This window comes from Anabrus simplex, chromosome 2 (genome assembly GCF_040414725.1).
Source record: "Anabrus simplex isolate iqAnaSimp1 chromosome 2, ASM4041472v1, whole genome shotgun sequence".
NCBI classification, from domain to species: Eukaryota; Metazoa; Arthropoda; class Insecta; order Orthoptera; family Tettigoniidae; genus Anabrus; species Anabrus simplex.
In genome coordinates, this window is record NC_090266.1 from 697,600,661 (window position 1) to 697,614,402 (window position 13,742).

General features: G+C 38.2%; 1 protein-coding gene across 1 annotated transcript in view; it reads right to left on the reverse strand.

Moving 5' to 3' along the window:
* Positions 1-13,742, reverse strand: part of Duba (Deubiquitinating enzyme A) — a 255,239-nt gene that overhangs the window by 47,887 nt on the left and 193,610 nt on the right. Inside the window, exons 7-8 of the mRNA XM_067139359.2 lie at positions 2,210-2,335; positions 1,839-2,112 (exon numbers count right to left, since the gene is read on the reverse strand). Of these exons, the coding sequence (XP_066995460.1) occupies positions 1,839-2,112; positions 2,210-2,335 (400 nt within the window). The remainder of the gene's footprint in view (positions 1-1,838; positions 2,113-2,209; positions 2,336-13,742) is intronic.

The window sequence follows — 13,742 nt, forward strand, 5'->3', positions numbered from 1 at the left end:
TTCAGATTGGACAAAAGCAGTAACTGCACCTATCTATAAGCAAGGGAACAGGAAGGATTGCAACAATTATCGAGGTATCTCACTGATTAGTATACCAGGCAAAGTTTTCACTGGCATCTTGGAAGGGAGGGTGCGATCAGTCGTTGAGAGGAAGTTGGATGAAAACCAGTGTGGTTTCAGACCACAGAGAGGCTGTCAGGATCAGATTTTCAGTATGCGCCAGGTAATTGAAAAATGCTACGAGAGGAATAAGCAGTTGTGTTTATGTTTTGTAGATCTAGAGAAAGCATATGACAGGGTACCGAGGGAAAAGATGTTCGCCAAACTGGAGGACTATGGAATTAATGGTAGATTATTAATCAATCAAAGGCATTTATGTTAACAATTGGGCTTCAGTGAGAATTGATGGTAGAATGAGTTCTTGGTTCAGGGTACCTACAGGAGTTAGACAAGGCTGTAATCTTTCACCTTTGCTGTTCGTAGTTTACATGGATCATCTGCTGAAAGATATAAAATGGCAGGGAGGGATTCAGTTAGGTGGAAATGTAATAAGCAGTCTGGCCTATGCTGACGACTTGGTGTTAATGGCAGACTGCGCAGAAAGCCTTGAACTTGAACTTGAAAATAGGTGCAATGAGTATGGTATGAGTATGGTATGAAAATTAGCCTCTCGAAGACTAAATTGATGTCAGTAGGTAAGAAATTCAACAGAATTGAATGCCAGATTGGTGATACAAAGCTAGAACAGGTCGATAATTTCGAGTATTTAGGTTGTGTGTTCTCCCAGGATGGTAATTTAGTAAGTGAGATTGAATCAAGGTGTAGTAAAGCTAATGTAGTGAGCTCGCAGTTGCGATCAGCAGCATTCTGTAAGAAGGAAGTCAGCTCCCAGACGAAACTATCTTTACATCGGTCTGTTTTCAGACCAACTTTGCTTTACGGGAGCGAAAACTGAGTGGACTCAGGATATCTTATAAGTTAGAAGTAACAGACATGAAAGTAGCAAGAATGATTGTGGGTACAAAGAGGTGGGAACAATGGCAGGAGGGTACTCAGAATGAGGAGATGAAGGCTAATTTAGGAATGAACTCAATGGATGAAGCGGTACGCATAAACCGGCTTCGGTGGTGGGGTCATGTGAGGCGAATGGAGGAGGATAGGTTACCTAGGAGAATAATGGACTCTGCTAAGTAGGGTAAGAGAAGTAGAGGGAGACCAAGACGACGATGGTTAGACTCGGTTTCTAACGATTTAAAGATACTGTAAGAGGTATAGAACTAAATGAGGCCACAACACTAGTTGCAAATCGAGGATTGTGGCGACGTTTAGTAAATTCTCAGAGGCTTGCAGACTGAACACTGAAAGGCATAACAGTCTATAATGATAATATATCTATGTATGTATGTATGTATGTATGCATGTATGTATGTATGTATGTATGTATGTATACATAGTCAGATGAATATATTGATCTCTCCCTCTTAAAAAATGGAGTTAGCCTACAATGAACTGTTACTGTGTCTCATGTGTTGTGACAGCAGTAAACAACATTGCTGAAGGAAGTACCCAGAGAAGTACAAAGTGATAATTTACTCTTTTTTCTTAAAGTGTGACAGGCTATGAAACAAGAATTTGTTGGTAGGACACATACAGAAAAACAACATCACACACATCATAAAATTCTTGGTGTGGGTTCTATCTACATGAACTTGCCTAGTAAGTCTCTGCACCAATTTGAGCCCTGTGAAAATGTGTTTTGCACGCTTAAAAATTTTATACCTGAGCATTTAAGTTAGGGTCTAAATGTACAAACTTGACTAAAAATTACAACTACTAACCGAACATCTGAGGTGAAAGTCGATTGATGAAGGAAGCCGTTTCCAGCAACTCGAATCCTTGACACTGATTCTTGTTTCCACTGCAGCCAGGTGAGGAAGAGCTAGATTGACTACATGCTTCTAACGATTCACCATAGCAATCAGAGTCTACATGCTTTGGAGAATGATGCAAGTCTGTTGGTGATGGAGGACCACTTCCAGGAATCCTATTTCGGGGTGAGCGAATTTCAGCAGATGTTACTGTTGCTGAACTGGAAGTTTCAGAGGGTGAGCGCTGGTAAAGAAGAAATAAATTTGATTAATTTCATAGATTATATTAGAAATATGTGAATGTAGTTTATTGTACAATTTAATTGGCTAAATCCCATTACAACTGTTTTGCTCCTCTTCTCATTATCTCTCAGCCACTGCAGATAGCTCTCCCTAGCTATTTGCTCCTCAATAGCTTCATTGGTTGCTTCCCAATCTGTTGCCCGTAATTTATCTTCTAACATAGTCTGAAAGAGAAAATGCAGTCAATAACAGTAAATAAGAGAACAACAAGTTCAACTAATTTCAAACCTTGCTTGTTAGAATGAAAATGGCAATTAAAGAGGGACAACCAGGTTAAGTCCCCACCCCACCATTTTATGTACAGGGTGTAGCAATAAGATATGTTCAAAATTTCAGGATACATTCCTCACAAGTAGAAGAAGAAAATATGTTATACGGACAAGGGTCCAGAAAAACTTCATTTCCATGTTAGAACTCATTTTCTACAACACTATATAGTGCATTCAGATGTGCCAACTTTCAAAAGCAAAAAAAATCAGTAAAACTTTTTATGGCATATCGCATATAATTGATTATGTAACTTGTATCAACTTAGGAATATTTAACACATTATACTACTCTATTATGTAATTCCTCTTATTTATACTAAAATATTGCATATCTCTAAACTTTAGATAACATGACTATTCATATTAACTGCCTTAGGCCTCTTCACAAATTCTGAACTAAATTTTAGGGTAAAAGTTTTTCCAGAAATCTTTTTTGGAAAGCACCGATCTGAGCTGTGTTGTTGCCCTTATAAATATGCTGAAAAAAGTCTCACAGTCTATGTGGGAGTGATAACAAAAAAGTACTATATTGGAGATTCTGCTTCTTGTTTTTCACAAGTTGCTTTACGTTGCACCGACACAGATAGGTCTTATGGCAACGATGGAATAGGAAAGGGCTAGGAGTGGGAAGAAAACAGTCGTGGCCTTAATTAAGGTACAGCCCGAGGCCGACGAGAAAGTCAGGCCGCAGCGCGCACGTCATACATTGAATGTCACGTGACACGGCCAGTCTTACTGTAGAGAATGCATCCCCAGGCTCACGCGAGAGACTATTGTTATAAGTTAAGAACTTCATTTTCCCGTATTAAACTGAGATTCACAATCAGAATTAAAGAAGGTTCAACTTATTCAATACAAAATGTGTTGTACAAGGTGTTCACAACATATTATTTATTATTACTAGTACCGGTTTCGATGCTTAATTGCGTCATCATCAGCTAGAAATCACAAAGTGGGCAGAGTACATGTCATAAAAGTTGTATAGATAATATATACATTGCAAAATACAAATGATAGGCTGTTTTCTCATTAAAAGCTAGAAGAATGATGTGTAAAATATGGTGATATAATATAACACATAGAGGCATTAGAGTCTAATGAGGCAGGTGAGTATTGTACAATAAAATTGGTCTGACGAATGAGAATAAAAGTCTTCATGTGATAATAAAACGATGCAGTAAAATTGTCCACTCTTCTATTGTTTTCAATGGAGACATATATAAGTCCAGGTCCAGTGTTGTATGTGGTTGGCAAGACCATCAAATATTTGTCTAAGGCCAGGACACCTGACGTTGAGAGGTTGAATAAGGTTGATTTTTAAGGTTGTCTCAGCTCAACGTGGGTGTTGAAGCTTAAAAGGAAGAAAAAACTAAGTTAATGAAAAGGATAGCTAAAAATGAGATCGCGGCCGAATATGATAGGATATGAGACTCGCCTTGTTTAGCGTGCTGGTTGTATGTTGTGAGAAGAGTTGTGCACGAGTGAGATGGGTGTGAGTAAGTTGAGTGAGTGTTAAGGTAGCGTGGGAGGAGCGGGAAGAGGAGGGGGAGAAGGAGAGAGGAATGGAATGGATGGCGGAGTTCAAGGCGGGTCAGGGGGGCAGAGTGGCAGTGGTGTGGGACATAGAAGAGTGTTTTGGAGAGCGTAAAAGATAGATTTCCTCTCCGTGATTTTGATACCTCTAAAGACTTTGATTAGAAAATCGAAAAGGATATTAGGTTTTTCTGAAATTTCATTAACACGTTCAGTACCTGCTTGTGAGCGGGACACTTGAATGCCTGGACCGGCCATTTTCATGCCCGGCCCACTTGACGTGCATCACTTATCACAATTTACAATTACTCCTAAATTATAAATGTTAGAAAAATGATACTTTGTGCTTACCTCTAGTAAATATTTAAGGTGTGATATCTGGTGTGACAGGTTTCAAACGTCTAATTTTATGCAGCCTATCTGTACTTTCGGCATAACGATTACTGTCACCGAAGTGAAGAAAGGAAAGTATGAAGGAAGCGTTTTCGGAACATTGTTTTAGAAAATATCGTAGTATGAATAACAGGGTCTTCGGTCCAGTACATTTTTATATCAGGATTTTGGACTAATCGGTTTCCACGATTGCATGATCGAATTCTTTGTGAAAGGCCGGGGCGCCGCACTTCTCACTTGACTCGCGTATAGATTGGTCTGCTCACACACATACTGATAAAATTCGTCATTCATGAAAATACTCACGTAACTCAAAATATCCTGCTTATTTTCTATTTGAACGTTTATACCAGAATTCTCTGTAAATGGTGAATGGGTGGACAATAACTAGTATGATATGTATCAGGCACTTCACTTTTCTCTATAGGCCTATAGAATTCGGGAATCGCAATTTCCTCGTCACTCTCACTTTCACTATCTGAGTCTATTTCAGGAATAAGTTCATCACCAGAATAATCATTGTGAACAATATCTATTTAATCTTCCGTAAGAAATTTTGTATTATAAGCCATTATACTACACTCGGTAAGGACGACACGCACTGCATTGGAATCTCAAGTACCGCCTTGACGCGCGAGGAAGTTATGAGATTTTTCAGCTAAAACTGCTGAGATAAACATGGGCCCACTCAACGAGAAGCTTATCTCAACAAGGTCAACCAACTTCCTGCTACAACCAGTAACGCTGACTAAGGTGTAAGAATGCATAGATGAAGAATATAAACAGCATTCCTTCGCGCGGAACATTAAACGTCTTACGCCGTCCACGGCCCGCAGCATAGGAGCAGGCTTGAACGTCTTACGCCGTCCACGGTCCGCAATGAGTTAAGGTTTAGATTAGGATTGAAAAATTGATCTAAGTGAATAAAACAGTTTTCTGTAACATTGAGTAAAGGGCCTTTGTTTATGTTTTTGAGAATTTCTAGGTCTTGTTCTATGGTAGTGAAATTATGCTTTGAGTCATGTATGTGTTGGCCTATTGCAGAAAACCTATTACACTTAATGGCATTGACGTGTTCTAAGTATCTAACTTTGAAGCTTCTCCTGGTCTGTCCAATGTATGAGGAAAAACAGTTATTGCATTGGAAACGGTAAACACCTGATTTTGCGTGAATGTCGGATTTGTTTATTGACTTGGTATTGTGAACTATATCCATATTTCTATTGTTGGTTCTGTACGATATTTTAATATTATGTTTCTTGAAGATTTTAGTTACACTGTGTATGTTTTCATTAAAAGTGAAGGTGGCGTATATGGCAGGGTTAAGTCTTTCTTTGGTTAATGTTGTCTTTAGTCTATGTTTACATTTGTTGATAATGCGTTCTATGAATTAAGAATTATAACCATTATATTTAGTGATGGCACGTATGGTATTCAGTTCTTTCTTTAGATTTTCCTTGGATAACGGTATTTTTAGTGCACGGTCTACCATACTATAGTAAGTGACGCACTTGTGTGCGTGTGGGTGTGTGGAGTCTCTTCTGATAGTTGTCGCTGTTTGCGTTGGTTTTCTGTAGATATTATATTCTAGTGAAGAAGGAAGTCTCTTGATTGTAAGGTCTAAAAAATTAATTGAGTTATTGGTCTCGGATTCCAATGTAAATTTATATTAGGATCTATCTTGTTTAAATTGTTAAGGGTGGTAGCTGCATTAACCGTTCTGTCATCCAGAATAACCAGAGTGTCATCGACATATCTGGATCAGAAAAGAATGTTTGAGAAAATATTATTGTTATTAATTGCCGTGTCTTCTAGGAAATCTATGTATATCTCTGCCAAAATTCCTGAGGCCGGCGACCCCATAGCCAGTCCATCTTGTTGGTATATACATTTGTCAAATGTGAAATAGTTGTTGTGTATCACTAGTTTCAGGACCTGCATGAAGTCCTGGATCTCGAGTTTACTTAGCCCGCTATATGTTTTTAGGTTATTTTGGATTATGCGAAGAAGTTTTTAGTGATAATGCTGGGATACATATTATTGATATCAAATGCATGAAGAGTATGAAACGGTTGTATTTTAAATTTCCAATTAATTCAATAGTGTTTTTTACGGATTTTTTCGACTGAAATTTATAATTTTTAATAAGGAATTTTTGGATGAATTGGGCAAATTTGTATAATGGGCTAGGTCTGTAGTTAATGATGGGGCGTATAGGGACGCCGGTCTTATGGATTTTGGGGAAAGCTTTGGCGGTAGGCAGACCAGGATTCATGTTAATTAATCGCGTTTTTTCTTGTTCTGTGAAAAGAAATTATGTGTTTTTTAAAGTTTGTTTTAGGAGATGTTGGATTTGCTGAGTCGGATCTTTTTTAACTATAGAGAAGGAGCCGTTATTGAAAAAACGGTCGTATTGCCCTTATCGGCTTTTTTGATGTTAAGGTCGTGATCTTTAATTTTCTTCGCGAGTTTGGTAATGTGTTCTCGTTCTGCGGAGGTTTCTTTGTCTATACTACTATTAGTAGGTGTTGTTTTGTTTTCTAGGTTATGGATTTTGTTTAATGTCCGTTTAACGTCCAATCTACCTCATCTTGTAAGTCTAAAGGCATTTTGTTTATGGCTGTTTCAGACTCTATGACTAGTGTGGTAGCGATATTAACTTTATTTGGATATGGCCAATTGTGTTTTAGTCCTTTTTCAAGGATCTCATTTTCCTTGTCAGAAAGTTTTATTTTTGTTAAGTTAGCTACTGGAGGGTGAAAATGTTCTATTAAAGACTCTTGGTTATGGGTACTCGATTTATTAGAAATTTTTGTAATTGGTCTATTTAGCCTTGCGTTATTCTTAAGGTTATTAAGTTTCTTCTCGTATGTTGCTTGTTTTTGCTCCAGTATATTGAACAGTTTTTTCGCTAGTTTAGTTTGGAATATGTCCCATTGAGCTTTGGAAAGTAAGTGCGCTGTCTCAAGGTGTGCCTCATATAGTTTGTTATTCAAGAAAGATTTTTTCTTGTATAAGAATCTTATTTCATTCTTAAGCCACATTTTATTTACTTTGATTTGGGTTTTCGAGTGTTGAGGAGATTTACATTGTAATTTTTTCAAGTTGGTTTTGAGAAAATTCGGAGTTAAATTGTATGATAAACATTGTTTCAAGAAGTGAATGTCTTTGCCCAATTTTGCGATCTTTATTCTTAGGCCCATGTATTGATGGGCTTTAAATTTTGCTTGGTTAGCTTTGTCATTATAAGTTAAGAACTTCATTTTCCCGTATTGAACAAAAAGTTTTTTCAATAACGGCTCCTTCTCTAGAGTTAAAAAAGATCCGACTCAGCAAATCCAACGTCTCCTAAAACAAACTTTAAAAAACACATAATTTCTTTTCACAGAACAAGAAAAAACGCGATTAATTAACATGAATCCTGGTCTGCCTACCGCCAAAGCTTTCCCCAAAATCCATAAGACCGGCGTCCCCATACGCCCCATCATTAACTACAGACCTAGCCCATTATACAAATTTGCCCAATTCATCCAAAAATTCCTTATTAAAAATTATAAATTTCAGTCGAAAAATCCGTAAAAAACACTATTGAATTAATTGGAAAACTAAATAAATTTAAAATACAACCGTTTCATACCCTTCACGCATTTGATATCAATAATATGTATCCCAGCATTATCACTAAAAACTTCTTTGCATAATCCAAAATAACCTAAAAACATATAGTGGGCTAAGTAAACTCGAGATCCAGGACTTCATGCAGGTATGAAACTAGTGATACACTAGAAGACACGGCATTTAATAACAATAATATTTTCTCAAACATTCTTTTCTGATCCAGATATGTCGATGACACTCTGGTTATTCTGGATGACAGAACAGTTAATGCAGCTACCACCCTTAACAATTTAAACAAGATAGATCCTAATATAAATTTACATTGGAATCCGAGACCAATAACTCAATTAATTTTTTAGACCTTACAATCAAGAGACTTCCTTCTTCACTAGAATATAATATCTACAGAAAACCAACACAAACAGCGACAACTATCAGAAGAGACTCCACACACCCACGCGCACACAAGTGCATCACTTACTATAGTATGGTAGACCGTGCACTAAAAATACCGTTATCCAAGGAAAACCTAAAGAAAGAACTGAATACCATACGTGCCATCGCTAAATATAACGGTTATAATTCTTAATTCATAGAACGCATTATCAACAAATGTAAACATAGACTAAAGACAACATTAACCAAAGAAAGACTTAACCCTGCCGTATATGCCACCTTCACTTTTAATGAAAACATATACAGTGTAACTAAAATCTTCAAGAAACATAATATTAAAATATCGTACAGAACCAACAATAGAAATATGGATATAGTGTAACAATACCAAGTCAATAAACAAATCCGACATTCATGCAAAATAAGGTGTTTACCGTTTCCAATGCAATAACTGTTTTTCCTCATACATTGGACAGACCGGGAGAAGCTTCAAAGTTAGATACTTAGAACACGTCAGTGCCATTAAGTATAATAGGTTTTCTGCAATAGGCCAACACATACATGACTCAAAGCATAATTTCACTACCATAGAACAAGACCTAGAAATTCTCAAAAACATAAACAAAGGCCCTTTACTCAATGTTACGGAAAACTGTTTTATTCGCTTAGATCAATTTTTCAATCCTAATCTAAACCTTAATGAAATTTCAGAAAAACCTAATATCCTTTTCGATTTTCTAATTGAAGTCTTTCGAGGTATCAAAATCACGGAGAGGAAATCTATCTTTTACGCTCTCCAAAACACTCTTCTATGTCCCACACCCCAGCCACTCCGCCCCCCTGACCCGCCTTCCCATCCTTTCCATTCCATTCCTCTCTCCTACTCCCCCTCCCCTTCCCGCTCCTCCCACCCTCTCCCCAAGAAAAAGCAGACACATTTAACAATAAATTTAAAAATAACTTCATCACACCTGACAAGGACGAGGACATGTTCACCACAAGGACAACCCCTCCCTTTCTGCCCCTAACTACCCTGTACCTTACTGCCAACGAGGTCGCAACAAGTCTTCAGAGAACTAGACCTCATACTGCGAAGGGCCCAGATAACGTGCCGGTCAGAATTCTCCACCGCTGTGCAGACGCATTGCCACCTTCTCTTTGTGCAATATTTAACATTTCAATGAACAGTGGGACTGAACCAGAAGAATGGAAGAAAGCAAATGTCGTTCCCCTGTTCAAGGACGGTGACAGGGAAAATGTAGACAATTATCAGACAGTCTCTATTACATCTGGTTTACTGTATGTAAATGCATGGAACACCTAATTGTTAAACATATGCTGGATTTTCTGAATGAGAGAAATCTGTTGAATAACAACAAACATGGATTCCTCCCTGGAAAATCCTGTACTACACTTTTAACAACAGTAATTGATGAGTGACAACATTTCCTGGACCAGTCTAATATATCCCAAGTGGAGTGCATAACTCCCGACTGGAGTAAGGCCTTTGATCAGGTACCTCATCAACGACTGTTGTTAAAACTTAAGTAGTATGGCATTCAAGGCAACCTGCAGTCATTGTTTCGATCATTCCTGGTAGGTTGGACGCAGAGCGTTGTGTTCAGTAGGGCCAGGTCATAACAAACTTTAGTCACCTCGGGTGTGATTCAAGGTAGTGTATCATCTACTATGGCACAGTATACTCATGACACCATCATTTACAGAGCCATTCGCAATGAGAACGATGTAAATAGGTTACAATCAGATCTGGATAATGTGGCTCTGTGGTGCAAAATAAATAGAATGTCTATAAATGTACAGAAATGTAAATATATCCACTTAACTAGAGCAAGATCACCATTACAACACCAAATTTCACTGTGTGGTAAAAATCTGATGCCTTGCACCTCAATAAAATTGCTTGGCATTCACATTAGCAGCAATTTAAAATGGAAAAAAGCATGTTGAGGAAATAAGGTGCAAAGCATAGAGTCTTGGGATTAATCCTCAGATCTCTACTGGGAGCCAGGAAGAAAGCAGTTCAGACAGCCTATTTGTCATTAGTACGGCCAATACTGTTGCACGGGCTTCCTTCCTGGCACCCCAGTACAGCGGAGAACATGATGAAACTAGAGGGAGTTCAACGCTGAGCAGAATGACTAGTTATTCAACACGGCCATTTAAATACAGCCAGGTCAATGCCCCCCCCCCCCATAACAACCCTCTGTAAACAAATAGATATTGCTTTTGTGAGAAAATCCCCTGCAGGTAACATTTATATAAACCCTTTCAACCGCTTACAGCTGAAGTATCATTCCACTCAAAGAGGTCGGAGTGTGTCCCTTTTACCTCCATTTGCAAGAACTCAACAATATCAAAGTGGCTTCTTTATTCGTTCTGCTCGGCTGTGGAATGAACTCTCACCACAGATAAAAAAAAAAAAATTTGTAAAGAGGTAAAAATAATGTATATATAATGAAACCTTCTGTACATAACAATTTTTCTAGTGTGTGAATGTTCAGTATGCGTTGGAGGACGGATGAAAGTTTATGGGACCCCGAGTGAGCGAGACTGCATGTAGGTATGAGTGAGCTGGCCTAGCTGAAGTATATGTGGGGATTCTAGTGTTAAAGAGAGATGAGTGTGTGTGAGAGGGTGTGTGTCAAATTACTTTAATGTTGAACACGTCTTGTGAATATTATGTAAATATACGTCAATGTTAATACGGTAACTGTATATAAGCACACTATGTAGAATATAATTGTATATTTTAATATTGTAATTTTAAGTGGGGATGGAGGCACGTTCGTGTATGTGGGGCTATGCCCTTTATCCATTCCCATTCACCACCCCTCAATTGTCCTACAATCTGTGTAAAATAAACAACAACAATAATAATAATAATAATAATAATAATAATAATAATAATTATTATTATTATTATTATTATTATTATTATTATTTTAAAAAGTGCAGATACTGCGTGAAACTTGCATTCGATGGCTAAGTGATGGCTAACAGCTAGACTGACGGCTTATGAACAGATGCTCATGCTATTACACGTCGCACTGATAACACAGTGTACCGCCCAGCTACTATCTCCACAGTGGTAATCCAGTTTGGCATCCGGCAGTCAAAACAGCAGATTTACCATGACTGCTAGTGGACAAACTCCCATACGTAACATATGTAACTATGTCTCGGTGCCAGTCCGGCAAATCTGCCGTACCTGCAGACACAAAAATTCGTGTTGTGGACAAGAGGCCCAACGCAGACGCTACGCTCCAACAAGAGAGGGCAGCAACAAGTGTATGAAAAATGTGTGGAAGATAGTGTTGTGCATAGTGTACGAGTTGCAGGGATGTTGGGGACAGCACACACATACAGTCCCTGAGCCATGGGTATTAACCATTAAGATTAAAATCCCCAATTCTGTCAGGAATTGAACCCAGTGTACTGAGGACTGAAGGCCAAGATGCTGACCACTCAGACATGGGGCATAGGAAAATAGATTTCCAAGTTCATTAAGAACCTGCCTGTGCTTCACAATTGGATGACAGTTTATAACTCAGCCATGGAACTGTTCCATATTTCGTCTTGGTGGATCGAATGCCGGACCACGGAACTGTTCCACTGTCTCAATTCACTACGTAGTTCAACTTTCTCTGAAGAGATGGCAGAGTAAGTTGCATGTGTAATTTGTGCAGAAACTGTTTGCCTTCTATGTGATATGTTCTTTGCTAACATATATCGATAGTGTGCTTGGTAATGTTATATTGAAGTGGGCTATCTTTCAACTTTGAACTTCGTTTGTAAACAACATGGCTGTGAATGAACAACTGAAAGTTACCTATAAATAACCCCTTTTAGAAAGTGATGATGATCAGGAATGCAGATATTTTAGTGACAGTAGTAGTGTGAGTAATTCTAGTTAACAGTTCTGATGAACAAAGTGATGTGGAAATCAAAGAGGAAGTGCAAAAATATGACCACATTACAAATCAGCAGGCAGGCTGGGCATGGACCCGTGACATAGTTCATGGTATGAATGCTGTTGTAACGAGAAGGCTAGGCCATAAACCTTTAGCTATACAAGTAGTTTCTAAGTTTCTTGGTGACAAATTTTATTATATGGAAACTGTGGAAACTAATGACAAAGCTAAACATTTGTTGAGTGACCCAAACCAAAGGATACTACAGTCCGACTTAACACAGTGAGAATGTACTGTGGATGAAATGAAATCCTACATTGCCTTGTATATTCCTATGGGTCAAATGAAAAAGTCCAAATTAAAGTCATACTGGATTAAAGGAAAGTGACAAACTCCTACATACAGTTTCATAATAAGCTACAAACGGTTTATGCTAGTAAGCTGGTTCCCTTCACTTTTCTGATGACAACTTCACTGTTGTAACTGACAAGCTCCGAAAGATAAAGCCCGTCATAAACTATACAGAAATGAAATTCATGCGAATTTACAACATGGGACGTGATGTAGCTGTGGATGAGATCCTCATCATGTTCCGTGGTTGTCTAAATTATGTTCGGTTCAACCCTTCCAAACAGGCCAGGTTTGGGATCAAAATGTACAAGCACTGTGAGAGTGGGACAGGCTACTGCTATGCATTTAGAACATATACAGAGGATGATAAGGGCCTGAGCCCCGATCGTCCAGTTAGTGAATCTGTAGTATTGGACTTAGTATAGCCCATTATGAACGCAGATCATGTGGTGTACTTGGATAACTTGTACTCATCGCAGGGATCTGCGCTCAGATGGCCTTCACTTCAACCACAGTGGTACACATAATTTTTTCAAAGGTACAGTCAAAGGTTCCACCTTTACAATACTAAAAGATTCTTTTTTTTTCATTTTCAGCAAATAACAAAACATCGGTACATGTTTCGTCTATCTTGTAGACATCATCAGCTGAATAATTATAAGAATAAGTACAATACACAAGGAGATAAACACATTAAAATTATTCGAATTACCGAACACATCAGTTAAAAATTCATGTTAAAAATTAGTTTGAAGAATGTTCTGGAGCCCAAATGTTTGGTTCTAATAAAGTGAAGACAAAAGATATTACACACAAGTGATAGTACAAATAAACTAACTGAACTCTTCTTTTAGGCGTGATAATGTTAACAATTCTTAGGCGGAATATTTGACTGTAATTTCATACATGGAGAAACTGCGTTGTAGTTGAGTATCCGTCCTTGCCTGCCCAAGAGTGATTAACTTGAAACATGTTAATGTCGACAGCTGACTGGAGGTGAACTGTGGAGGCCATGTGTGATGAAAGCTAGCTTCCAGCTTCAAACTAGCTTTCTCCCGGATGCAAGCTCACAGCTGCGC